Source organism: Lepidochelys kempii, chromosome 16 (genome assembly GCF_965140265.1).
Source record: "Lepidochelys kempii isolate rLepKem1 chromosome 16, rLepKem1.hap2, whole genome shotgun sequence".
NCBI classification, from domain to species: domain Eukaryota; kingdom Metazoa; phylum Chordata; order Testudines; family Cheloniidae; genus Lepidochelys; species Lepidochelys kempii.
The window spans coordinates 22,470,055-22,493,056 of NC_133271.1; the positions used below are offsets into that span (position 1 = coordinate 22,470,055).

Genomic DNA, 23,002 nt, shown 5'->3' on the forward strand with positions numbered 1-23,002 from the left:
AACGTGCAAGGAACCCCGGGGGGGGGGGGCACTGCTCGGGGCCAGAAGCGGAGAATCCGGTTCGCCACAGACGAGAGGCAAGAAGAGGACTTCTTGCAGCCCAGGGAGGTCTTCACTTCAGGCTCTTGGGCTCGGAGAGGGGATTTTTCAGAAGGGCTCACGCCACCCGCCGGAGGGGGGGGGCGGGAGGCAGGTTTTCCAGCGGGCTCCCCTCCCGTCTCGGGACCCAAACGAAGGGGCCAGATTCTGGAAATCTTTGGGCAGCTAAACGGGAACTGAGCCTCTCTTGAAAATCGGCTCCCCGCAGCCCCGAACAAAGGATGCCGCAGTCGTTGCCGGGTTCAGGCACAGGGGGGGCTGGGAGGTTTAGGAACCGGTGACTAGGGAGGGGGGCAGAGATTAAAGAGACGGAGACGGAGACGGTCCGTCCCCCCCCCCCGGACCCTTAGCCTCATGTACAACAGGGACCCCCCAGCAATTCGCCATCTGCAACCCCGGCCCCAGCGCACCCTCGGCGGGGGCAGAGTGGGCAGGGCTGGGGCAACGCACTCGCCTGCCTGCGCCGCCGCCGCCCCCCCAGCTGGGGGCCCCGGCCCCGGTCCCGGCCCCTACCCGCCGCTCCGGCCCGCCAGGCCGCCGCCTCCCCCGGCGGAGCCCTGCGGCGCATGCCCCCCGCTCCCCGGGGGCAGGGGAGGAAGCGCCGCCCGGCGCCCGCCCCTGCACCAGCTCGGCGGGCAGCGGCCGGAGCAGGCGGGAGCCGCGCCCCGCTCCCCCAGCGCCCCCAGCCCGGGGCCCCGCGGCAGGTGAGCGGCCAGCGCGGCGGGGAGGCGCCGCGGCAGCCGCCGAGGCCCCGGCCGGGCAGCGGAACAGCCAGGCCCAGGGCGGCGGGAGCCGCTGCCAGGCGGAGCCGAGGGGCCAGGCCCGGGGCCGGCGCGAGGCCAAGGGCGGTTGGGGGGCCGGGGTCTCGGGGGCGGTTGGGGGGCCGGGCTCCTGGGGGAGGGGCTGGGATCCTGGGATCGGGGTCCTTGGGGGGGCTGGGATACGGGGGGGGGGCTCGCTGAGGGGATGACAGGCTGCCACCCCGGGGGGGGGCTCTCTAGCGGTGACAAGGCGGGGTCCTGGGGTGTGCAGGGCTGGGATCCTGGGATCGGGGTCCTTGGGGGGGCTGGGATACGGGAGGGGCTCGCTAAGGGGGTGACAGGCTGCCACCCCGGGGGGGGGGCTCTCTAGCGGTGACAAGGCGGGGTCCTGGGGTGTGCAGGGCTGGGATCCTGGGATCGGGGTCCTTGGGGGGGCTGGGATACGGGGGGGGCTCGCTGAGGGGGTGACAGGCTGCCACCCCGGGGGGGGCTCTCTAGCGGTGACAAGGCGGGGTCCTGGGGTGTGCAGGGCTGGGATCCTGGGATCGGGGTCCTTGGGGGGGCTGGGATACGGGGGGGGCTCGCTGAGGGGGTGACAGGCTGCCACCCCGGGGGGGGGCTCTCTAGCGGTGACAAGGCGGGGTCCTGGGGTGTGCAGGGCTGGGATCCTGGGATCGGGGTCCTTGGGGGTAGGAGGCTGGGATACGGGAGGGGCTCGCTAAGGGGGTGACAGGCTGCCACCCCGGGGGGGGCTCTCTAGCGGTGACATGCTAAGATCCCGGGGAGTGACAAGGCAGGGTCCCTGCGTTGTGCAGGGCTGGGGTCCTGGAGGTGGGATCCCTGGGGTGTGCAGGGCTGGGGTCGAGGGCTTTCTGGGGGCGACAGGCTGAGATCTCTGAGGCTGGGCCGGTGGGAGGGGTCCCTCGGTGTGGCAGCCTAGGGTGTCTCTGGAAAGGACTAGAAGTTGCAGCCCAGGAGGGTGGAGGTAGTGATGTTTGAGCAGAGAAGCCAAGGGCTGGTTGGGAGCGTTTCTGGGTTGGGGTCCCGGGGGGTGTGAAGGCAGAGGCCCGCGTGAGGTGGGGCTGAGGAAGACCGATGCTTTGATGTCTCTTGATAGGGGCATCTCCTTCAGGAAGGTGAAATTCAATGTGCCTGGCCATTCTCGGGCACTGAAGGTACCGTGGCACTGTTCATGGGACATCTACTTTGCAGCGATCGGACTCTTCAGCTGCTGTTCTCAAATCCTTTTACCGAGGTGGGTTGCTATCACTGTGTCCATTTATAGCAAGTTGCTGAAGGTTGTGTGGCAAGTCAGTGGCACAGCTCTGAAGAGAACTGTGTCCTCTTCAGGTCCACGCCCAACCAGCAAGAGTCAGGATGCTAACTTTAATGTCGTGGCTAAATTCCACTTGGATAACTTCATTTTACCTCCTAAAATCTCTGTGCTTGTATTTGGGTGCAGTCTTGCTGTCTTAAATTATTGTGGTACACTACTGTCTAGCATTAAATAGCTGCTATGTACCTTTTTAGAAGTGGCTGCATTTCAATAGCTGGAGAAAGTGATAGCTATGTATGTGCTCTGTAAAGTACTTTGGGATCCTTTGTCCATGCAGATGCTGAATGTGGTTATTATAGGTAGTCTATTGCTTTAATATAGTGGTGTGCAGTTAAGTTCCGTCAGCCTCTATTAAATGATTGGCAGTGGCCCACTGAAGTTATGGGTGGATAACATGACACAAAAGTTAAACCCAATCCCCTGTGGATAGCTGTGAATTTTCAGTACGCCAACAATCCCATGTTGTTCAGATAATGAAGACATCCACTATTCTGGAAAGAAAGAGGTTTAATAGGGAAGAAATAGCAATGTGTACAGAGCCCAAAGCTTAAATGTATTGAATGCATTACTCAGGGGTAACTAGCCCAAGTGTTCTGAGTCTCTCTCAATTCATTTCTCTCATAACATGATTGTTTAACTTACCACCAGTGCTTGAAAGCCTCCAGGTTTTTTATGAAGTGTACTGTAAATTGTATTACAGGAAACTTGGAAACTATTTAATCATCCACATTCTCTACCAGTGACCCTCACTGTAGTACACATTACAAGTAAAGTCTTCTAGGCTACTACTAAGTAATCACCACCTAGCTAGGTCACCAGTTTACCTGTGGTTCCTAATTGCTTGACACTTGAAAGGTCAAAGATACTTGTATTTTATTAGAACGTGCATACTAGGGGTAAATCCTTAACTTTTTTTTTTTTTTTTTGTTGCTTGACTATAGAAATAATTTATAATGGCATGTGTCAGATTGCTCTGGGCACCAACCAAATTGAAGAACATTCTTAATCAATACCCTTAAAAATTAAATTATACAACAAGAGCAATGCTCTAAAACTAATTATAACAGGGGAAAAATCAAGAATCAATATCTAGAGCCAAAGGCTTGGGTGAGAATGTTTTATGCCAGAACATTGTGGCAGGGAGCCAAAGGATGAAGGAGCAGCGAAGCATTAGCTCCGTTGGACTTTCCGGGATGGGAAATCACGTAAGGCAGATCAGGGGTGACTCTGCCTAGACTGATGGGATTTGAACAATGACCCAGGCTATTTTTTAAATGGTGTTAAAGTTGACCCCTGCCTCTAGGTCAAAGAACAGGTTTGACAAAAATAACCATATGTAGCACATTTGTAATAAGAACAGGAATACTTGTAATGCTTTTTTCATTCTTGGTGCTCCAAGTGCCTGATAAAAGTAAGCAAGCAAGCATCATTCCCCCCACATTTTTAATACCCACTTGTCTGTAACAAAACCATGAGAGAGGTAAGAAAAAGTTAATATGCTTTGTTTTAAAAATTCTAGAACTATAATAATTCTTAAAGAAAATATACTGCCACAAATTAAATTGTTGCAAAAAAAATCTTTCTGAATGCTCTGTCTAGAGAAAAGTTAGATTGGAAGAAATTCAAAGATAGAAGCTTGGTTTTATAGTTTCTATACAGTACAATGCCACGCAGTGGTTGAGACCCACCATGTTTGTGGGAGTGACTGCGTGTCAGAGTTGTGGAATGGCTCCCCTGCAGCAGTGTTTTGCCAGAACACGGGGTTGACAAGAGTATGCATTGAGCAAGCAAAATTCGATCTTGATCCTGCAAACTGATGCCTGCAGTCAAAATCCTGTGTCCTTGTGGAGTCCCATGGAAGATTGTAAGGTCTTTGGGGATGAAGTCTATTTTACACTGGGTGGCTGTACAATACTTACGAGAGTGGGCCCTACTGTAATATAAAGAATAATTCATAATCTTCTTACCACTTTTACTGGCTATTGAAGATTTGTATTTATAGAAGGGCCTTGATCCTGCAGTGAAGTCATATTGCTGAATGTGTAATGTTGCAGTCATTCAGTGGAAATATATTCATAAATGATTTTACCGCACAAACAAATAGTGAAACCTGGTTATGGATGGTGAAAATTACTTAAACACAATAATGATGACAGAAAATACAAACAGACATTAGTAGAATATTTTGCAGTTTTCCCCCTAAGTCTGTTCCAGTTTGAAAGTCCTTCTTAATTTTTTTTTCTTTTTTGTCCCCAAACTCTTTATAGAATTAATAAAATGATGGACCCCCATATAAACGGTCCTCTTTACTCATCCCTAAAATGCAGCTACAGCCCACCTTGACAACTTTTTACAGCCCACAGCAATTAGAATTAGAGTAAAAGAATACTATGTTCAAAGTGCAGGAAGAGTTTTAGGTAGGCAGAGTATAATTACCTGGATTGGACTATAGCTAGAGCCAGAGTGCCAGGGGACCTTTAATGAGCTCAAATGGTCAGCAACTCAGTTTTATCTCCTCTTTAAATGGTACTAGTAATAGATTTCCCATTTAAATTATATTTAGGAGCAACTTCTGAGAATAGCTGATGTAACAAGACTACTGGACATTAGTAACGTATGAGTTGTATCACATGCAAATCTGTCTAAGTGGTGTGTTTATATATTTTATTTTATATACATTATATGAGTACTTGTGGCACCTTAGAGACTAACCAATTTATTTGAGCATAAGAGTATGCATCCAATGAGGTGAGCTGTAGCTCACGAAAGCTTATGCTCAAATAAATTGGTTAGTCTCTAAGGTGCCACAAGTACTCCTTTTCTTTTTGCAAATACAGACTAACACGGCTGTCACTCTGAAACCTGTCATTAGTGTTTTTTCTTTTCCCTTAGGATGGACGAGAGACCAGCCTGAAAAACTGTTCTTTTGCGGATGTCTTCATTGCCTGCTAGAATGTTTCTTATGAATGCCTCTCCTTTGATAGCTCTGCAGACAAAATGGGAGTCCTTTGGACAGTCGAGGAGTTGTAGATACCCTGTTTGCTTCTCTGAATCTGAAGAGGATGTTACTAGAGCATCTGTAAGTGCAAAAGTTCAGATGATCATAAATAACCTGCAAAGTCAAGAATCTTCCCTGGGTATGAACAATGATTATGATTGTATTACACAGAAAAAACGAAAGGGAGAAAAAAGGGGCAACAGACTTACATCTAGTACCCGGATGCTACAACAGCACACTAAATATTCCAAGCGTGGTTGCCCTGCTGATTCTGATGGCACAGAAGTGGAAGACAGTTCAGAGTTTGGGACCCTCCTGTTGGATTCTGATAGTGACGATTCTGTTGACCGAGACATAGAGGAAGCCATTCAAGAGTACTTGAAAAAGAAAAGCAAGAGTATCCAGCCATTGCCAAACAATGCAGAGTGTTCAGATAGAATAGATGGAGACAAGAGGGTCAAAAGGGAACTCTCACAGAATAAGGTGACTAATAATCTACTCCCTATGAAATTTAAAGCTGAAATGGTAACTGAAGGCTTCATTTCTGATCACTTGGGAATTTGTGAAAAGCTACGGTCTGCTTCACCTCTGAGCATCAGTAGTGATGACTCTTTTGAACAGAGCATACATGCTGAAATTGTACAGTTCTTGAATGAAAAGAAACAGCAAGAAACTAATAAGTGTGTAATTGTGGAGGATAAAAAACTAGAACAGAGAGAAACTCAAGTGAAATCTATGTTTAAATGTAACAAAGAATCAGCTAACAAAGCAAATCGCAGTACTTTAAAGCAAGGATCCAAAGCACTCCTCTTAAGGCACCAGTCCAAACTAAGGAGGACCAATGTACAATCTAAATGTTTGAAGTCTAAAATCAGTGAAGAGCCTAGTGATTTCAGTAAAACAAACCATGCACATTTTAAAATGACTGCTATTAGCCAACCTTGGGTTGTCGAGCACAGTAAAGAAGGTGAAGGCAAGAGAAATTTCTGCAAAACCGGAGGGGAACAAATAATTGAAAGCACACACTTCTCTGATTCAAGTAGCGATGATGGTATCGAAGAAGCCATTCAGCTTTATCAGCTGGAGAAAATCAAGAAAGAGGCGAATCCTACAACAGACTTGCAAAAAGGTGTGGCAGACATTTCTGCAAGCCTAACAATTAGTTCAACAAAATGTGCATTGGCAGAAGACCCTAAAAAATCTTTAAGCCGCAAGAGGAGAGAGATTAGTACAAAATCTACACCATTAAAAGGCACTGGCAATGAATTTAACAAACTGTTTAAGCCATTGAGAAAAGGCAGAAGTTGTGCATCTCCAGTAAACAAAATTGCCAAATGCGAGCTCACATTGCAGGCTTCTTGCAGGGCAGACACGTCCGCAGAACTGATGTGTGCGGAAGCCATCCTTGACATTTCCAAAACAATCATGCCACCCCAAATGGGAGGTGAGGACAAATCATTTGCAGCAAACCCTTTTTTCTATCCCCAAAGCATGCCTTCCTCCCACTGTGAAAGTGACAGCAGCCCTGTGGACAGTGATGATAGCATAGAGCAAGAAATAAGGGCTTTTTTGGCTCTCAAGGCACAGTCAGAAAGTCTTGTAACAAAACCTGATAATCTCTCCTACTCTGTCCAAAGGCCTTTGTCTTCTGAGCGTAACAGTGTAATTGGTGGCCTTGAACCTTCCCTCCCCAAAACTTTAAATCTATCGTTGAGTCGTAAAAGGAGACTTAAAGGAGAAAGCAAAGTAGCAAAACAGAGCATAGACAATAAAACGGAAGGGATGGAGAGGGGGTGTACTGAAGCGGGTTATGGTAATAGCGCCAAAATGCCAGTTTTGCAAGATGGGAGTGGCCTGAGCAGTCATAGAAAAGCCTGTGAAGCTGGAAGGTCTGGTAACGAAGAAACAAGTCAGCAGCTGATCTCTACAGAATTAACTGGACTTGTTGAGAAGCATGTAGCTTTAGACTTCGCAAACAGCTTGATGCAGGTTCAGAGTAACACAAGAGAACTGATAAAAAATACAGTCCAGGCTCAAGAGAGAGATGGTACAGATGACAAGAGCAGTTCTCTGGACAGCGATGAAGATCTTGATAGCGCTATCAAAGACCTCTTAAGGTCCAAGAGGAAACTAAAGAAAAAGTCCAAAGACCAAAAAATCCAATGCAAGAAGAAAGTCAGATTTGGTGACACAGAAACCCAGCTTTTGGATGAACTCAGTAGCCTCCAGCAAAAGGACTGGAAATGCAAAAGTCCTATTCTGCTAAAAAGCTGCCTCTCAAAGTCATATAAAGATACTAAGGAAAATGCAGTTAGAAGCCCCCAGAACAATGTAAATGGCAGGTTGTCAAAGGGAAGATCAGAAAGCATAAAGGACTTACCGTTTGCGTTGCAGTTTAAAAAAGAATGTAAACCTAAACCAGTTTGCAACCAGAATAACCTGGAGGCAGCTAAAAATAAAAGATGTTCTTTGACTGCTACTTCAGCAACAGATGACAGCAGCTCTGTGGATAGTGATGACAGCATCGAACAAGAAATTAGGAAATTTTTGGCAGAAAAGGCTAAAGACTCTGCAAGCAGTATGGAAATACGGAGGGTTAACTTAACTGCTGACTCATTGAGAGTTACCAAACCACGTGCAAATAAAGGAAAAGCAAAGCACCAGCTAATCAAAAATGAGACTAACATGTTATCAGGTCAGAGTAAAAAAACTAAAAAGGTATCTCAGCAAACAGATGAACTGAAAAGCTCTCTGAGAACTGTAGGAGAAAGTGCAATAATGCATGATAGTGGGGAAGGTGCATCCTACGCAGAGAATGTGTACCTCCATACTACTCTGGAGTTGAAGGCTGAGCAAGGGACAGTGTGGACTAAAGGTGTAGCTGCTGGTGCTTTATCTGTAAAAGGAAATTCATTAAGTAAAAAGGGTACTATAGAGCCTAAGCAGAAAAGTCTTCCATTGCCACACAGCAAAGGTGATGGGTGTAAATTGCAAAATTACTTTAATGCTAAGTCGAGTTCCAAAAGAAATAGCACCTTTCAGTTAAAAATTTCCAGCAAATTTATAGCTGGTCTAAAGTATGCTCGTGATAGAAAGAAATCTGTGCTTTTAAACAAAAGGCAAAATGTAGAACTTTCACTTCCCCATAGCAACACATTAAGGACTGAGATAACTCTCCCGAATGTTTGTGCACTTGAACAGAAAAGTGGAGCCTTGGTGCAAAATGGGAACCTTAGTGGAGAGGGAAAGACAGGAATAAAAGAAGCAAATTTTACTCAGAGCCTCATAGTAGAGGAGACAAGTCTTCATATAGCAGAAACCTGTGAACAACTGGAGGCTGCTTCTTTGCATGTTAAAACTGAAGCAGATGATTACAGAAAGGATAACAGTTTGGGAGACAAGCAGATGTATTGCAGCTCAGATTCAAATCCAGATCCCCCATTGCAGGAACCCATCATGGCAGCAGTAGATGAGGACCAAGTTAGTGTAGGAACATTTATTTTTGAGAGCCAAAACACGTACACTAAGGAAGAGGAAGGAGAGAGCCAGCAAGACAGCAGCAGGCAGGAAGAAATTAATGTACCCAACTCTACTTTGGAAGGGAAAATGTTAGCCCAGCAAAGTAGAGAAGCTGATTGTAAAGAGGACCATGTTCAGGAAGCTTTAGACAGAAGTTCTGCAGAATTTAGTGACATAGCTGTAGAGGAATGCACAAGTTCCCTGGTGAAAAGCGAGGTGTCAGATTTGTAAGTACTTTTTTTTATAACAACGTTCAGTCTTTTTAGAAAATACCTATCATTGTAAATATCTTGATAAAACTTGAGAGTAAAAGGAAGAAGATGGAAGATACTGATATATATCATGTGTACGCTAATGTGAAAAATCCTATTTAACAGGTGTATCATGGATAAATGTTTAAATTTTTTTGTAGAATTTTGTAAATTATTTAAAGTGTTTTAAGGAAATATTTTTATAATGATTTTTAGGGCATGCATTACTACAGGATGCTGTATTTGACATGTAATTGTCATAGATAAGAAGACAGCATGGCTAAATATGCTTTCAATTATATGGTGCATCGAAACATACATATATTGGAATTGAACCCATTTGTGTCCATAATGTATTGGCCAGTTGCTAAGAGATCTTAGAAAACAACAGCAGTTGATTAGGAATACTATAGATAGTGAAGCACGTTCTCTGACATTTCATGGAATTGGAACTATTTTAGAACAGCCTCATATAGCCATTTTCCACTTGGGTCCCCATCTTGAAATTAGAACTGCTCTGCTGGACTACTATAACTAACACAGGCCCACTGAAGTCAGGAGTCTGTCCCTATAGATTCAGTTGCAAGTTCAGGAACATGGTGTGGAGCTGCCTTTTAAGGGCTTCCTGCTTCAACTCTGGGACTGCTGAGTCCTTTTTATCTTCTGAACATCCTGGTAGCCTCCTGTAAGCAGGTGCTTCGAAGCACAATTGCAAAGTGGCTTTTTGCTTCTGTATGTTCATTCGAACAACATTTCTGCAGTGGATTGCTCTAGATCTACATGTTGCTGAAGTATCCGAGGCCAAAATAATTCCAGAGGCGTTCTTTAATCTCATTTTGATGCCCTACAATTACGTGATGCGTTTTGTTCTTCAAAATTAACTTTATGTTGCATTGGAGTGTCTTGTGTCTAGTATTTAACAATGGTTTCTATAAGATGCATCTCTGCAAAAATTTGATCCCTTTCTACTGTTTTGTGCAATAGAGCAAACTTAGGCTTGCTACAATAAATACTTCCTTAAAATTTTTGGCGGGCAAATCTTTGTTTGAGTGAGATCCTAGGGTATTTTCAGTGTCTCTACTCCATTCACCCCTCCCACCCACATTCCATCCAGAGTAAAAATCAGGTTTTTTTTAAACGGGACACTGATGTTGGAATAAGAGCATCCCCATGCATAGACTTGCACTGAAATAACTAAAATATGTGAATTAAAACTAATTTAGTTGTTTCAGTTTGTGTGTAGTGAACCCCTTCAAGTCAGTCTGTATCTTTTGTATCAGCAGTTTTATTTAGCATTTCTGTAATAATCTGGTCTTTTTAAATGGCTAACCTCTTCCAAATCTCTATTTACCACCCATCTATTTCTTATTTCAACAGCCTGCCTGAGGCTGGCCTTAATTTCCCAGAATAGAGCAAAAGCAGTCAAGAATGCATGCAGTATTGCATTTCATCCCCCTATATGCTCTGATCTTGCAGAGAATTGGCAGGCTGTAGCATAGAATAGTGTAGTACTAGTAATGTTGTTATAAAAAAGAAACAATGACCTTTATGTCTAGACATCTTTTGTGTGCTTTATACTGTTGTGCAGTTAAACTTAAAAATATTTCAGTTGTGGTCGTCTGGCATCTTATTGCCTGACCACATTTGATTTTTAGATTAAATATTTACATCAGGTCACTAAAAATTTTAATTTAGTAATAGTACACCTGGAAAAAAAGATTTATTCTAAGCCCCCAAACCTGCAATCAGTCTGCACAGGCATAAGGTTCTGCCTGCCTGAGTCTGATTGCAGGCCTGGGGTCTTTAGTTTGAAATTGGGATGCAAGTTGGTATTTTAAAATAGCAGTTTTCCAAATATATTGCTTTAATAAGATTAAGCTGTAATTAATTTTAATGACGAAAGCACTATATACCCTGTCTATATAAACAAGGCTAAGTGTTTCCTTAGTTAAAATTTCAGTAAACCAACGTTAAGGTTTTAAAAGTGTCTCATGCCCCAATTGATGTGTGTGTGGTTGAAACCTTTCTTGATGTACTAATTCACTTTCAATTAAGATGCAGTTTCTTGTAACTTGTGCTTTATACTAATCTAATTTTTAAAGAGCACTTTTTTAAAAATTGAAAAACTTGATTTGTATATAAGAAATGGTGTGAATTCATAAGTTTATAACATTTAATAAATTGGGTTCTGATCATGAACCATGAAACCAGCAAGATTTCAAGTGGTTTGTATCAACATCCTGAGTAGAAAGACTGATTGAAAATGAAATCTTTCTTTCCCTGTCCATTTTTTAAATGCAAAGTTGTCAAGAACTGCTGCCAGCAGTTCTTGTGAGTAGGTCAGCTGGATGAAAAAAAGACTTACTTCTGCTTCCCTTGAAGACCATGGCAAAACTCCCATTGACTTAACTGGGAGCAAGACCAGAGGCTCATCTGTTCCTGCTGCTTATTGTCTCCTCCCACTTCTGTACACATCTTATCTGAAATCATAATTCTGTGGCTATGACAGAAGAAGGTTTCCAGTGGGAAGAAGCAGGAACAGATTTTAAAAGGTCTGGGTTTTATGCAGATATTCCTAGTAACAATAAAGAAAGCGAGAGGAGAACCTACAAAGCTTACAGGAGGAAGTGTGACAAGAATGTAGTTTGGAGAATTTCATGAGTGATGTGAAAAAAGGGGTCTGTAGATCTAGAAGTTCTAATGGCTCCCAATTGCATTCAGAGCTGGGTTGCCGGATGCTCCAGGGCTGCAAGAGAAGTAATAGTAGGCACCTTTCTTCCCCTAAGCTTGTGGACAAGGAGGGGGATCTTTCCTCAGCTTGCCGTAGCAGCTTCTGAAGACTGCTTTGCAGGAGCATTGTTTTTGCTCTCTTGGGAGGTAGGCAGAGGTCAGCAGGAGATAGTGGGATTGGAGGCAGAAAGCATTTGTAGAGACTTCACTGAGATACTTGGGCACCACCAACCCCCACCTTCCAGGATCAGCACTCACTCTTACCCAGCACCACTTCTCCAGTATCCAGGACCAGCATACACTCCTTACAGCTCCCAGGGCCAGTGCTGAGGTTTGGAGGCAGTGAGGGTGGTTATCTGCCTGCACTGGGAGAGAAGGAAGTGAAAGTTTTCCTGCTTACACTGGGGTGTGGATGGCTGGGGTTTGAGACTGTACTGGGAGGAGGGTGGTTGGGGATTAAAGATATTCTGCACTTCACAGAAGCTTGTCTATTGTGGCCTGAGGTTGCATTTTGGTATGTGACTCAGCCAGTCTTCCCTGATGTTTCTGTCACAATGTGTGCCTTACGGATATCCCCCTAGATTGCTTTGATGCTTCTCCTGAATTTTTCAAACTTCTTCCCCTTAGAATTGCTCACTCGTCAGAGAAGCAAACTTTTCCACAGGGAACTTTATTCTAAACACTACACATCATCTTCAGTGTTGGCACCACACCCACATGCAGGCTGTTGTCAGGCTTCTTCCTATGCTGTGTTTGCAACAGCATCATTCACTTAGTCAAGAAAATAAAACCTGAGTGCTTGGAACAACTAAAAAATCCATATTAAACTAACAGAATAAAGGCTGCCCAGTTAAGGAATAGTAGTTTTGCATTAACTGAGTCAGTGACTATATGAATTTATGTGGATTTAAGCTGCATCCAGAACCTGCTTTGGGATCACAAAAGAGATCAACCTGGCCCCTTTATACAAGGCAACGTCGTTTTAGGCACAATACCAAAATGGTTGAAGCTTCTGTTTTCTTTGTACTGAGGAATGCCATCAAAAAAGCCAATGATTGGAAAGGTATGGAGCTAGACTAACTCTCTACCTGTGACACCTCCCAGGTGATGGCTGAAGGTGCACTGGCATGCCCCTGCAGTGCCTGTCCTGTAGTTACAGTGACTCCAAACTTCCTTTAGAGGTTGGTGTTATCCTTTCACTGTTCCATATTTCCTCTGCAGTAGACAAACTCAGATCTTGGCAGGTAGGTAAAGAAGAAAATGACTGACTTTAAATCATCCACCGTCTTATTTTAAAATGTAATTATTTGTGATTTTTAACTCTGTGCATAAATTCTGCTAATTTAGGTTTTAAGCAATTTAAAATATATATATTTTTCATGCCTAAAGCAGAAGTGATTATAATGCAGGTCTGTTTCACTTTGTCTACTGATGCATTTTGTTGTTGTTGTTGTTTTCCAGTTCTTTAAGAACCTCTATTGATCCTGGATTGACAATACAACCTTATATAACTTTATCTCCAACACAGCTATGTAAAAATCTTACTTTAAAAATCCCGAATGGAAGGAGAGAATTCCAGGTATATTCTTAGCTGTGAAATTTCACCTTTTTCTTTGAGTGTTTCATTTTTTGATCCTCGGTGTCCCAACGTTTAAAATGTTTAAACACATTGAGGGCCTATTCGTTGCCACAGATATTCTCTGGAGTTTACTAGATATACTTTATCTTATACATAGTTCTCCATATAAATTGATCCTATTAGGAATCATCTGTAGGGGCCTTTTTCTCGTTAGAATGGACCAGGGCCATGGTTGTAGAAAAGCCTCCTCTTTACCTTACTTAATGCACAACTTTAAGAGCACACTACACTGAAGCATTTAGGCAGCATGCGGATGCAAGGAGAGATGATCATTGTTCATACACCTATCCTAAATGCACAGGTCCTGTGTTGGCCATGATATACATTGTATGTGGACTGGATAATCTGGAGGATTTGTAATAAGATAATGGAGGCTTTCACCTCTAGGTCAGCTGTGATTTTAAGTTGCTTGTATCTAACAACGTCCTGGTGACCTATGTGCAATGAATTTGACAAGTCTCAGTCCCATTCCCAGTGTACAGATGTCCCCATTAATAAAGCCACCACTTCAAATGGCATTAATTAGCGGCTTTCTTGGCAGTCTCAGTAGAGAGGTCAAGAATTAGATGGGACCATACAGGTTCCTCCAGGTCAGGAAGAAAGTACATGTGTATTCCTGCATTGTCTATTCTTTACCTGATCTGCTACTAAACAGAGGATTACAGTCCCCAAGGCTGTCAATACAGCATTTTTCACCAGTACTCCATTCATCTAAAACTGGTAAAGGTTAAGTGTTAGCTATATTTCAAACTCTGATACAACACTGATGGGCTCATGAAAAATAACTAGGCAGAGAGATTTGTAATATTTGTCTTGTGGGGGTGGAGAGGAAATGAAGGGTTGTCTTAAAATGTTTGGAACAAGTGTTTACAGAGACTGAAAAAATGTTATACTAGTAAATTCTGGATTAGTCACGCTTAGAGAAAATGTAAATTTACAACATCTGATGTCAACATTGTAGTTTAGTACCAAGCATATCAACAGCATCCCTGTGATAAATACAGTGTAAAATTTTTAGACTAAAACCTGTGTAAATACCTAGGGAAAAAATCAGATGCCCTAACACTCTGTTTTCGTATGGGCAATTTTCTTCATAGCCCAATGAAAAGACTTTCCCCCCTAAATCATGTTGGTATGTTTAATCTAGGAATGAAAGGGGTTATTTGTTTTGTTTTATTTTTTGGTGCTTTCTGAAAGTGTGCTGCATGTTTCTGAAGGCAAAAAAACAAAGAAAAGAAGACTGACTTGTTTCTCAGGGTTGAAAAGCAATGGAAATAACAAAATAACGTATGTATTGGACTTCACTATGACACCACCTGTAATTTTAAAACCAGCTAGTAGGCTTTCTGCAGACAATTTTGTAGCTCATTTGCTGTTTAAAACAGCTAGTCAAGGCTTTTCCCACGATAGTTAGACATTTTACCAGGTAGCATGAATATTATCCAAATACCCTGGTCATGGTGATGTTTGATTCTAAAAATGAAGGGATAAGCACTTTGTTTCCGAAAAGGAGGGATGAGTTTAGTTGTGCAACTTGTATTATTTCATCTAAAAGGGGGGGGGGGGTGTTCCCGCTCTTTATAATGGTACACAACTACAATTCGTTACTATATGATTTTATTTTGCATAGCATCTTTAATACAAACTGTATCCCCAAATGTGCTACAAAGTTAAATTATGCAAGGCAGCCTGTTGTGGAAGATTATTACATATGGTTTATCTCACAAAGTGAAACATTCAGCTCAAATACCAAAACCAGGGAAGAGGCTTAGGCAAAAGAGAAAAGTTTTTTTTTTTAGGTGAGATTTTAAAAATTGTGGAGAAAGTATGTGGTAGAGAGATATGGGCAGGTAAATGTGAGTGGTTTTTTAAAAAGAGGCAGTCCTCTCTATAAACTAATCTCATCGGTAGAAAAAGTGGATGAAACAGTAAAATTCTGTAAAATTGCCAGAACTGATTCTTATTTATTCTGCACTGTGTTGACTTTGTATTTCAGGCAAAAAATTGGAAACAATGGAGGAAATGAAGACATGCCCTGAAGTCCTAGAAGAGAAGTGGTAAATGAGAAAGCAGAGGGTTGATTTTTTTTTCTAAATTACTTCGGTTTTTCTTTGGAAGCCAGGTGATAGATATTGAAAATATAAGTCCTTTGGGCGAATTTCAGCCCTTGCTTTATAATATTTGTTCAACTCCATTGACAGATTATAAATGAAGGCAGAATTTTGCCAGGTATTTCTGTATTTGAGATCACCAAATCTTGTGTGGTGTAATAGTGGAACTACACCATGGGCCTCCTCCAAAACTCTTTGAGGTCAATGAGAACTACAATAGGTTTTAGATCAGGCACCATATATTTGTATTTGTTTATTCTATGTTCATGCCTTTATTAGACTTACTATTCAGTTTCATATTTCAGGTGTTTCATTATTGATCTTGTGAACTAGTAACAAAGTAATCTTGCCTTGCTTGTATTTTTGAAAACTTAGCCCTGTCATGCTTGATTAATTTGGTTTTATAAGACAGTATAAAATGATCCAAGTCAAAGTGACGTTTTCTTAAGAAAATGTTATGAAAAATAGAGGTTGCAGTATTACCTGGGCACATCTCATCCATTATATCAAATATTCTTTTTAGCCAACTGCTGGAAATTTTTCCTAGCTTTTAGTTCTATATTACCAGTGTGTTGCACTGTTAAACTAGGATAGTGTCTCATCTACAAACAAATTTCTTGAGAACTATAGGTAGAAATACATTGCGAAGTTAGCACTGCAATGGAGTGTGATTTATATATTAATGATGCAGTTTCATTGGTTGTATAACTGCATTTGTTGCAATAAAACTTTAGAAAATATTTCTCTAGGATTCATTCCCCTTGTTTGAATAATCCATTAAGAAATTATAGTCTTGAGACAGGAAGGAATAACAAATCAGTTAACAATACTATTTAAAGGGTTATTATCTTTGGGAAAACATGGATCTTGAGATATCCTGGTCAGATTCTAAACAATATAGAAACAAAGATTCAAAAATTCATTCATCCTTTAGTACCATGCAGTACATGAGCCAAGAGTTGAAAGGATCACTTGTGATTGAAGAAAAGGCTATTAAGCATATGTTTATCTTTGTTGTAAGCTACGTTAACTGAACTGCCACTTAATTATAAGTAACTATATGTTGACTGGAAGGGGTTCAGTAACCATTTCTACCTGAACACCCAAATATCATTTAACCATATTAAATGTGTGTTAATGGATGTCTTTTTTTCTAATAAAAGTTTATTCTTGAAATTCTATAGTGATTTTTTTCCAGTTCCATCGTGAAACATGTTTATGTTTCCTAGACAGAAGCTATTGAAACTGTTTACAATGAAATTTTTAAAAAATTTTTGTATCTCCAAACCTAAATTTAAGGGTTTAGCTCCTTGAGTCTCTCTCAAACAAATTTCCCCGATGATACCTTTTCTCAGGTTTATGAACACAATTCCACCTTAAACCTCTTAATTTTGTAGTTGCTTTGTCAAATCCTCATAGGAAATGTCCTGTTATCAAGCAAGGTAATTTTTTTTTCCTGCAGTGGGAAAAACATAGTTTAACAGGACAAGATTTGACTTTTAAGGTTAATGTTGAAGCATTTTTGTTAATCTGGTACCTCTTACTGCACTGTAGGAATTATTTTATGGCCAATTTATGTACTTCTAAGCAGTATCAGCTCAAGTTATTGGTACCACTTAAACTACTCTGTTTCTTGCAGTAGACAAGTGTCCATGTCACAGAAGTCACCATTGTAACAGTTACGGATTGTGTTCAATAAACATGTCTGTTCCATATTAGGAAAAAACAGATGATGAAATGTTTCTACTCCAGCAGTAACTAAGTATGTTAAACAGCAGCTACTAAAGTTAGACATTTATAAATCAGTAGGTTCAGATGACTTGCATCCAAGAGTTTTGAAAGAGCTGGCCAAGGAGAACTGTGGACCATTAATGTTGATTGTCAGTAAGTCTTGGAACACAGGGGAAGTTCCAGAAGAGTGGAAGAAAGCCAATGTTGTGCCAATATTTAAAAAATAAGTGGTATCACCTAGTTAATTATAGGCCTGACATTGATCCCAGGAAACATAATAGAGGGGCTGATACAGGACTCGATTAATAATGACTTAAAGAAGGGAGTAATAAAAAATTAAAGTAGGGTAATATCAACGCAAATCAACCTGGATTTGTGGAAAATAGATCCTGACAAACTAATTTGATATTTGTTTTGATGAGACTACAAGTTTTGTTGATAAAGGTAACAGTATTGATGTAATAAACCTAGATTTCTGTAAGGTGTTTGACTTGATAACGGATGGTATTTTGATTAAAAAAACAAGAATGATATAAAATTAACATGGAACACATTAAATGGATTAAAATCTGGCTAACAGATAAGTCTCAAAATGTAACTGTAAATGCGGAAATCATCACTGAACAGTGTGCATTTCTAGTAGGCCCTGGCAGGGATTGGTTCTTGCCCCATTGGGCTTAATATTTTTGCAGATGACCTGGAAAAAAAACATAAAACCATCACTCTCAAAGTTTGCAGATGATACAAAAATTGGGTGAGTGGTAAATAATGAAGAGGACAGGTCACTGATACAGAACGATCTGGATCACTTGGTAAACTGGGCACAGACAGAAGGCATCTGAATGCAGCTAAATGGAAATGTAGACATCTGAGAACACAGGCCATATTTGGACGATGGGACACTCTGTCCTCAAAAGCAGAGACTGAAAATGGTCGTGGTGATGGATAATCAGCTGAATGTGAACTTTCAGTGCAACACTGTGGCCAAAAGGGTTAATGTGATTCTTGGAGGCTTAAACAGGGGAACCTTGCGTGGGAGTAAAGAGGCAATTTTACCTCTGTATTAGGTATTGTTGCAACCACTGCTGAAGTACTGTGTCCAGTTCTGGTGTCCACAATTCAAGAAGGACGTTGATAAATTGGAGAGAGAAGAGCCATGAGAATGATTAAACGGTTAGAAAGCACGTATAGTGATAGACTGAAGAGGCTCAATTTATTTAGCTTAGCAGAGAGAGGATTATGGGGTGATGTGATCAGTCTATAAGTACCTTCCTGGGGAACAAATGTTTGATAATGGGCTCTTCAATATAGCAGAGAAAGATGGTTCACTGGAAGTTGAAACTAGATGAATTCAGACTGGAAATAAGGTGTAAATTTCTAACAGTGAAGGTAATTAACCCTTGGAGCAATTTACCAAGGGCCTTGGTGAATTCAAATCAAGATTGGATGTTTTGCTAAAAGATCTGCTCTAGGAATTGTTTTGAGGAAGTTCTCTGGCCTGTGTTATACGGGAAGTCAGACTAATGATCACAACGGTCCCTTCTAACCCTGGAATCTATGAATAAGTGTAGCCTTACTTGGCAATCTTAGCAGAGAGCCAAGATAGGAATGGACCATAGAACTTCTCTGACATACCCGACAGTGGGTTTGCTGGGCAATCCTGAAGCACACTGGCAGGGCAGCATGGCATGGGAAAGTGTGTGTGTGCTGGCTGCCTGTGCTGTAGTGTATAGTGGGGCCATCCATTTATGTTTAACCAGCATTAAATTCACTTATGTTCACAGGCATTTTAAGAAAACAACAAACACTTTTCCGGATTATTTTCTTTATTAACACACCTGCTCTAAAGCAACATTTTGCTCTTACTACTCTCTCAATGACAGAGTTTTCATCCTTGCTCATTTACCCATTTTATTCTGTTTTCATGACCTTTTCTACTACGTTATGCTAACATGCTAACATTGGATCTAGGCTGTCCTTCAGCAGGGTAACCTGAAGTCAGACTTTAAAATAAAAGATTCCCATTGCAGCTTAATGGTGCTTTAATGGCATGTAGCATTATTGTAACAGAAGCCTGTGTTTCTTGTGATGAATCATCCTGCAAGCTAATGTGGCAGACGGAAGTGTATTTAACATCACTCAGTGCAGGAGCATATTGTTTCCAGTCATGCTTTCAAAGTGAGTCTTAGGAGCTGATTTAGGAAAGAAGCAGAAATCCTAAGGAAATGTCAATGCTATTGTTTGCTTGTTGTTTTTTTTAACCAGGCAGTAGACAGTAAACTGAAGAACAGTGTCATACTGCAGACACCACAGCTGAAACATTATTCACAGTGGGATGGCCCACTGCCATTGTAACTGGGATGAAAGTTGAGTCTGTCGTAGAAGGTGATAAAGTTATCTATGCCAGTCACGTCACTTTTGTCTATGTAGGTGTTGAGCCCGTTATTCCTATACATGCCACACTTTCCTAGATGTTTCGAAAATGCGTGTGAGGTAATGTTAAAGGAGGTCTGTAGGGGAGAAAAGCAAGAGGAAATATTTTAGATACCCATATGAATAGCATCTCTGTGTTTTACAAGAGCTAGGGTATAATTACAAGGGCGCTGAAACTTCATGCTTCAGAGCATGAATCAAACACCAGCTATGGTCAGGAAAAAAACCCTACACATCCATCCGTTTGCGTATTTTTAATCAAGGGTCTTTGTACTCTTGGAAACTTGTCCTAAATTTTGCTGCAAGGGTGCTGGTTTTTGCAGCACACCAATGGAGCAGACCAGAGATGTTGCACCAACTTCAGCTAAATTCAGAAACTGAAATTCTTACATAGCGTATTAATTCCTCTATCATAGAAAGGTATACTATGTGTGAGTGGGGAGAAGAGCTCGGGCCACCGTCTGAAGCTTCAGGCACTGATCATCACACATTTCCCTGAGTGTGGTTTTGGTTATGGTTTATTTTTTCACTTTAGCAATCCCTGTGTTCCAACTTGGCTTTTCTGGTTTTTGTTGTTGTTTTTTTACGTAGTAGTAGTATACTATAGTAGTTGTGGGGGTGTTTGTGAATAAACACCCTTTTCTTTTGCCATCGGACTTTAGCCACAAGTGGCCAGAGATTAACTCTCCGGGTTTATTTAGGAGGGGACTATATTGTGTCCAATTAAAAAAATCATTGATCTGCTCCAGTGTGTTTCCAAAGAGATTCTAGATCATTGCATCTGCCCCCTTTTAAACTACTGAGCCTTTTCTTTCTAACCTTCCTATGCTGTAAAATTCATGGCCTGGAGATACCGAAGCTTCTGGATGGGATTTTTCAAAAGCCCCTAAGTGACATGAGAGCACGTGTCTCACGGAAAATAATTTAGAGGCTTCTGAAAATCCCACCTTCTGATTTCAAAGATCCCCTGAGACCTAGAATATTAAAATAGAACTATGGTCCCCCTCAGTTTTTCATGAATTATATTACTGTAATTTTCCTTCCTTTGTAAGTGGCTGGAGTGGCAAGATGAAATGCAAATTTGAATAGCAATAGAAAAATTAGCCTCTTGGGACTTATACAGGAGACCTAAATTTGAACCACTGCTGGCCACCATCAAAAACCCTTAAATTTAACAAAAGACATAAGGGTAAAATAAATTTTGAATATCAGAATTCTTCATGGCCAATTTCCCTTGACTATTTTTCAGTATTATTCTGTGCCTGTATTCTGGTTGGCTGTGCCACGCACCTACCGTTTCCCTACCCAGTTTGCTCATGCCAAGAGCAGGTGATATCTGGGCAGAGGAGGGTGAATCAACAGTGCCCACAGGATAATATATGCATTTTAAAATACTGCAAGGGCTAGATACTCCTGTAAGGAAGGTAATGTATCATCGCAAGAAAGTGCATTGATCGTTTTTTAAAGGAAGGAACAAAGCAAAAAGCGTAGCTGAGTTTTTTTTAAAGTACTCCTACAGATAAAGCAAATAACTTATTCCTCAACAGGTACCTAGAGTTCACTTAAGAGGTAAGATTGATACACACTGTAATTAGCCTTGTGCTGCATATACTTACCGGCATTTCATGTACAGTAGGTGCTTTGCTTCCATAGATCTGATTGGTGGTCCTGTACCTGGGATGGGCCTCATTTGTTCTACACAATAGAATGTAATTTTACTTGGTATGGTTTCTTTCATACAAACTGTATCCCACAGCACTGTACAGAGTTAAATAGTAATTTATGGAGATAAATTACAGCAACAGATGGACATTAAGAAGTGCAGACAAGGGAAAAGATGCTTTTGGGATGAGGTAGGGAATGGATAAGATGGGAAGAGATGAGAAGGCATTTCTAAGTGACACGGGCTGCTAAGCAGCTCACCAGCAGTGAGACTGATGGGGCAGAGAGGAAATGTCTGCTAAGGAAACAGCAAGACAAGGTTCCTGGAGGAATTTAAGAACAAGGACAATTCTGTGCATGCTTGGCTTTGGAGAGCTGGGGCTTGAATGAAGAGGGAGCAAAGCATGCTTGGGACCTCTAGCCATGATGGCTAATCTGGCTGTAGGTAATGGGACACATCCCAGAGGTCCTTCAGGCCTTAAAATGGGTATCATTTTCACAATCATGCAGAGGTCATGATGACTTTACAGGATCTCAGGTCATTGTTGCAAAGTGTGGCAACCTTTGGGTGCACCGTGAACCCCTCCCTCTCTCTCAGCATGCTGCTTTTGCTCATCACACAAGTTATATCAGCTTCCTCACCTGTAGCCCCGAAACCATCCTGGGTGGTTGAACCTGGCTGGCAAATTGTCATTAACTCTGTAGTAGTCACTGGTTCTCTGGGACCGACCCTCCTCTGCCTCTTTGTTGCAGGTGGTGAATGTTTCCGGCAGATGCCCCTGGGACATTTTGAGCTAAGACCTTTTTAGGACTCTGGTCCAGGCAGGACAAAGAGGCAGGAAATTGACCAGGCACACAAGAAACAGGGTGCTTAAGTAACAAACTGTATGTTGCTAGGAGACAGGCTGTAACTTGGCAACAAAGAGAGAGGCCCTTAAAGACACAGTACTGTTTCCTAGACAAGAGTCCAGCTTACAAACACTTTCCATGCACACCGCTGGGGGCTGTGAAAGTATTAGCTCCTCCTAAGCCCTGCAGTGGTTGCAGGATCAAGCCCTTAATTCTGTTACTTTCAGTCCCCCTAGTTCAGTAGTTTTCCCGAAAGTATTTTGCATGACTCCTTTTTTATTTGTTCATGTAGGAGAGAGAGACCCCAGCTGAAGTGAAGCAATGAAGGTGCATTTGCTGACTTATATTTTCTCATTGTTTCCCTTGCACTCCCCGGTCTGTCTGCACCTGTTGTTTTTTCTCCTCTGCTTCGTTCCTGCTGCGAAGAATTGACGTTCTATCTTTTCTGTGTTTGCACAGTGCCTTGCACAATGGGGTCCTTATCTGTGACTGGGGCTTTTAAGGGCTATCGCAGTCCAAATAATAAATACTGATAATTTCTAAAAAAAAAAAAAAAAAAGGGGGGGGGGGTTGATCTGAGGAATAGTCATTTGCTCACCCATAAACCCTGTTGTTTCCAGCAGTGCTGGAGCCATTTTTACGGGGGGGTGCTGAGAGCCATTGCACCAAACTGTAAACCCTGTACATAATGGAAAGTACTTCAAGCCAGGGGGTGCTGCAGCACCCCTAGTTCCAGCACCTGTGATTGTTTCTAGAGCTTCACACCTGTTCGGGTCCCTGTAGAAACCCACTAGGTCCCGGCTGGGAATCCCAGCCAGCCCCTGCTCTGTGAGGGCAGGTTTTTGCAGGGTCTGCCTTTGCTCCGGGCATTTGCAGACTCCTT

General features: G+C 42.1%; 2 protein-coding genes across 2 annotated transcripts; one reads left to right on the forward strand and one right to left on the reverse strand.

Moving 5' to 3' along the window:
* The first annotated feature begins 644 nt into the window (after positions 1-644).
* PPP1R26 (protein phosphatase 1 regulatory subunit 26) lies at positions 645-9,025 on the forward strand. The gene is made up of 3 exons (XM_073315010.1): positions 645-803; positions 1,978-2,115; positions 5,089-9,025. The coding sequence occupies exon 3, from the start codon at positions 5,129-5,131 to the stop codon at positions 8,942-8,944; it is 3,816 nt and encodes a 1,271-aa protein (XP_073171111.1). The 5' UTR covers positions 645-803; positions 1,978-2,115; positions 5,089-5,128; the 3' UTR covers positions 8,945-9,025.
* A 9,964-nt stretch (positions 9,026-18,989) lies between these two features.
* On the reverse strand, positions 18,990-22,629 carry PIERCE1 (piercer of microtubule wall 1). Its single transcript, XM_073315011.1, has 3 exons — positions 21,913-22,629; positions 21,225-21,303; positions 18,990-19,685 (listed from the first exon to the last, which is right to left on the reverse strand). Exons 1-3 carry the CDS (start codon positions 22,056-22,058, stop codon positions 19,497-19,499), a joined length of 414 nt encoding a protein of 137 aa, XP_073171112.1. The 5' UTR covers positions 22,059-22,629; the 3' UTR covers positions 18,990-19,496.
* Positions 22,630-23,002: the final 373 nt, after the last annotated feature.

Excerpts from the sequence above, each read along its gene's own strand:
- PPP1R26 (XM_073315010.1), top strand. The coding sequence starts at position 5,129 with ATGTCTTCATTGCCTGCTAGAATGTTTCTTATGAATGCCTCTCCTTTG.
- PIERCE1 (XM_073315011.1), bottom strand. The coding sequence starts at position 22,058 with ATGTCCCAGGGGCATCTGCCGGAAACATTCACCACCTGCAACAAAGAG. Across the intron at positions 21,304-21,912 it reads GGATGGTTTCGGGGCTACAG|AACAAATGAGGCCCATCCCA; the intron begins GTGAGGAAGCTG and ends TCTATTGTGTAG. Across the intron at positions 19,686-21,224 it reads CTACTGTACATGAAATGCCG|ACCTCCTTTAACATTACCTC; the intron begins GTAAGTATATGC and ends TCTCCCCTACAG.